At 40.8% G+C, this 4,401-nt stretch overlaps 1 protein-coding gene across 1 annotated transcript; it reads right to left on the reverse strand.

Moving 5' to 3' along the window:
- Nucleotides 1-1,754: 1,754 nt before the first annotated feature.
- Nucleotides 1,755-3,517, reverse strand: LOC129540313 (olfactory receptor 2A5-like). The gene is made up of 2 exons (XM_088834984.1): nt 3,450-3,517; nt 1,755-2,736 (listed from the first exon to the last, which is right to left on the reverse strand). The coding sequence occupies exons 1-2, from the start codon at nt 3,515-3,517 to the stop codon at nt 1,755-1,757; spliced, it is 1,050 nt and encodes a 349-aa protein (XP_088691110.1).
- Between the last annotated feature and the right edge of the window lie 884 nt (nt 3,518-4,401).

Below are 4,401 nucleotides of genomic sequence, written 5' to 3' on the forward strand. Positions count from 1 at the left end.
GAACATCTGGAATTTCACAGTTCAGGTACTCCTGAAGCATGACTTGGAGAATTTTGAGCATTACTTTACTAGCGTGCGAGATGAGTGCGGTTGTGCAGTAGTTTGAACATTCTTCGGCATTGCCCTTCTTTGGGATTGGAATGAAAACTGATGTGATTGCATCCCACTAATTTTGATGTGTGTGTGTGTTGAAGGTATGGCTCTGTGAAAGAGAAAGTGTTAGTTGTGCAGTTGTGTCTGACTCTTTGTGACCCCATGGACTATAGCCCGCCAGGATCCTCTGTCCATGGAATTCTCCAGGCAAGAATACTGGAATTGGTTGCCATTCCCTTCTACAGAGGATCTTCCAGACCCAGGGATCAAACCAAGGTCTCCTGCATTTCAGGCAGATTCTTTACTATCTGAGCTACCAAGGAAGCCCTTCTGTGCTTTCAGTTACCATCATTAGTATCCAACCCATATATTCTGACCTCGCAATAAGCCTGATATTAACATTGTAGTTGACAAATACAAGCTACTGTTAATAAGGTAATGACTATTTTCTAGGGTATCTGGCTTTGAAGACAATGACTATCTAATGATAATTTACACAATTATTTAAGTTCTAAGGCCTATTTCTACTTGAACCTAAAAATAATATTATGATATAGTCATTATCTCCATATCAGACTCATTTTATGGACAGGGGCCTGAGCTCCAGAGAGATTAGGTGGTTTTTCCAAGATATCAACAAATTAAGTAAAGACTAAAGTTCAGGGCCGTTCACTTTGTTCTCTAAGGTGGCAGAGGAGATTTAAGGGTAAGTCAGTTATGGAAACCAACATACTCTTTTTGTAAGGTCTGGATTGCTGAAAGCCATGTTGAGGTTGGTACAATGGAAACAAGAGAGGGATCCATGAAAGTGAAGAAGAACTAAAAGAACTGCAGAGGTGGACAGACCAGGGATGGAGAAGGGCTAGGAAATCACTCAACAAACATTTATGGAGAAGTTACTATTCCACTGCAAGATGCTACTTGCTCAGGCTATGAAACGCTGGTGAGGAATATCTAAATTGACCAACAGAGCTCTGATTGATGGATCTGACCCTATAGCTATGACTTAGAATCATAATCCTAAATATTTTGAATTTTCCTCAATGATATCCTATCCACTATCTCAGCTGAGCCTCAGAAAGCTCTACTGAATCCTTGAGATATGGCATAATATACTAGAGAAGAGCCTGGGCTCTGGAACTATAGTACCTGGGGTCAAATCTCAATTGTGTTACTTTCCAGTTGGGTAGCCTTTGCAACTTGTTTAATCTTGTGCCTCAGTTTTTTTTGTTGTTGTTGTTGTTTTGCTGTTTTTAAACTTTATGAAGATCATAATGCATACCTCTGGAATTGTTATAAGAATTTAAAAAAGGACATATAAAGTACTTAGACAATGCTTGTCATGTAGAAAGTGATCAACAAATGTAGTTATTATTTAGGCCCAAAGAATATTCTGGAACACATTGTACAGATATAAAAATTAAATCTCAGAGAAATGAGTTGACATTTTCAAAACTACAGAAAGTCAATGATGTTTTTCATCCCTGAACACAATTCTTTCTTTCCTAATGTTTCCAGTAGCCTAATTAAATGCAAAGTGGTTTTTTTTTTTCTAGATATCTTCCCTATCCTGGGCTCCTTCTTCAGTCCAATGATTTCAGTGAATGTGTGGATGTCATTGACAGAGACCAGAGGCATCACATACAGCTCTCGTCCATGGCCTACTGAGTGTCCTCACTCACGCCAACTAACTGGAAGAAAGCCCTCTTCACATCCTTGTTCCGGAGGCTGTAGATGATGGGGTTGAGGAAGGCAGAAATGACATTGTAGAACAGGGCCAGCTTCTTGTCATCCTCTGGGGAGGCTTCAGAGCCAGGCCTCATATACATGACCATGCATGGAATACAAAACATGGTGACCACAGTGATGTGTGAGGCACAGGTGGAGAAGGCCTTGATTCGCCCCTGGGTGGAGCGAATCTTTAGAATAGCAATGAAGATGCAAACATATGAGGCCAGAATGAGGGACAATGGAATCAGGAGCAAGATAAAGCCCAAGATAAAGTCCACTTGGTCATTGAGGGATGTATCTGCACAAGCCAACTTCAAGACAGCAGGAATTTCACAAAAGAAGTGGTTGATCTCATTGGGGCCACAGTAGGGCAGATTCATTGCAAAGACTGTGTAGACAAGGGCACAGGTGAGACCACAAAGGGCAGAGCTGACTGCCAGGAGTACACACAGGGTTTGGCTCATCTTGACCCCATAATGGAGTGGATAGCATATGGCAACATATCTGTCATAGGCCATAGCTGCAAAAATCCAGGTCTCAGTGATGCCCAAGGTTAGGAAAACGTACATCTGGACCACACATCCAACATAAGAGATAGTTTTACTCTTGCTTACTAGATGGATCAACATCTGGGGCACTGTGGTGGTAGCGTAGCTGAGATCCAGTAGAGAGAGGATGCTCAGGAAGAAGTACATGGGGGTGTGGAGGTGTGCATCTACTCTGATCAAAGTAACAATGAGACCATTGCCCAAGACTGTAAATAAGTAAAGGAAGAGGAAGAGGAAGAAAAGGATCCAGTTGGTTCTGGGATTTCTGGAGAAGCCCAGGAGGATAAACTCGGTTACAGAGCTTTGATTTTTCCAACTTTGGCTATGGGTGGCCTTCCTTCTGGGGAAAGAAAAGGATATATTCCTAAATACCTTGCAGTCTCAGTGAGAGAATGCCGTGTAAGATCCACAGCTGCAGGGACTGAAGGCATCTCAGAACTAAGCAAGCAATCAAACCAAGATATCCTCCTTCATGCCAGGGAACATTCTATCCAAATTGGCTTCACATTACTCTAGGCACTTGGTAGGGATTATAGAAATGATTTTGATCAGTCTAACTGCTTTAATAAAGTTCCAGGGGCCCAATGGAAAAACTGTACATGGCATAAATCTTATTTTGAAGAACATACACACATACCCATCCCATAAATCAAAGGAAGGAGGCTAGGGAAATGTAAAATGTTTTAAGATAAACCAAAAAGTTGCAGAGCACTCTATAGTCCTAAAGTCATTCTTTCAAATGTCAAGACAAGCAGGTGCTACCAAGGACAGTGTAAATATGAAACAAACAAAAACACTTGCTTCTTGCCTTTGCCTTCCTCTCTGACACTGTACCTTTGAAAACCCACATACCATTAATTTTTAGAAAAAGGGGGAATTTCAAGGAAGGTTTTTTGGGAAAAGAAATCTTTCCTCTAGAACTTTTATTTTCCTCACCCCCACCATTCCAGAATTACCTGCAGTGCTTACAAGTTTAAAGATAAATTGACATATAAAGACAGCCAGAAACTCAAGAATTGAAACCTAGAGAACATGTCTGTGCTCCTGGCATTTCTCAAGAAAATGAAGCTTATTTACCTGGAAATTAGGTGCCTGTGTGTCTCGAAGCTTTTCTTGAAAACTAGTAAGGACTCCTCCACAGCCATTTTGCTCACAGGAGAGAGTTGAGTATTGGGTGGGAATGGATCATCAGTGTGATTTGAACTCAATCCTAGATCTCACCTTGGCAGGCCTAGACAGCAGAACACAATACTGACCAGTCCTTTTTTCTTAGTCCTTTTGCAACAGAACCATAACTGCTAGATACACATCTTTTCCAGACACCAAAGAAGGAAATCATCTTTTATGAAATGGCATTCTATGAAAATGTTTTAATAAATGTGATCTCATTTGATTATCATCACAACCCAATGAGGTCAGTATCACTATTTCCTTTTCATAAAATGACCTGTCCAAACTTGGACAGAGTAAATAATGGAGCCAGGATTCAAAGTCCAAGTCCCAAATGTGTCCCTCACACCAATTTCATGCAGGGTTTAGCAGGTTTCCCTGATGACTCAGATGGTAAAGAATCCATTTGCAAATGTAGGAGACCTGGGTTTGATCCCTCAGTTAGGAAGATCCCTTGGAGAAGGGAAAAGCTATCCACTCCAGTATTCTTGCCTGGAAAATCCCATGGACAGAGGATCCTGATGGGCTATAGTCCATGGAGTCACAAAGAGTTGGGCATAACTGAGTGGTTAAGAACACACAAACACAAAATAGACCCATTTCAGGTAACATTGTGAGAGAAAGCTGACCTGTGTATCAACACTTTTAGAGAGCAGAAAGTTCATATTGCAAAACATTGCAAATTATCAAGTGTTTTTCATAGAGAATCTCAAAACTTTGGATCAGAATATCAACATTTAAAGCATTGCACTGGCATGACAAGCCTGGCTGATAACTCTCAATTTGTGTTAAAATAACACTCCATAAAGCCGAGGAAGGGACTCAGGTTTGGATAAGTGAGAAAAATTATATTAACATT

The sequence above is a fragment of the Moschus berezovskii genome, chromosome 4 (assembly GCF_049115385.1).
Source record: "Moschus berezovskii isolate FMDL1 chromosome 4, NW_MosBer_1.0, whole genome shotgun sequence".
Classification (NCBI taxonomy): Eukaryota; Metazoa; Chordata; class Mammalia; order Artiodactyla; family Moschidae; genus Moschus; species Moschus berezovskii.

Bases quoted from the DNA above. Each gene is read 5' to 3' on its own strand.
- LOC129540313 (XM_088834984.1), bottom strand. From the start codon at position 3,517: ATGGCTGTGGAGGAGTCCTTACTAGTTTTCAAGAAAAGCTTCGAGACA. The intron at 2,737-3,449 runs GTAAATAAGCTT...CAAGGTATTTAG, and splicing joins CACAGGCACCTAATTTCCAG to GAATATATCCTTTTCTTTCC.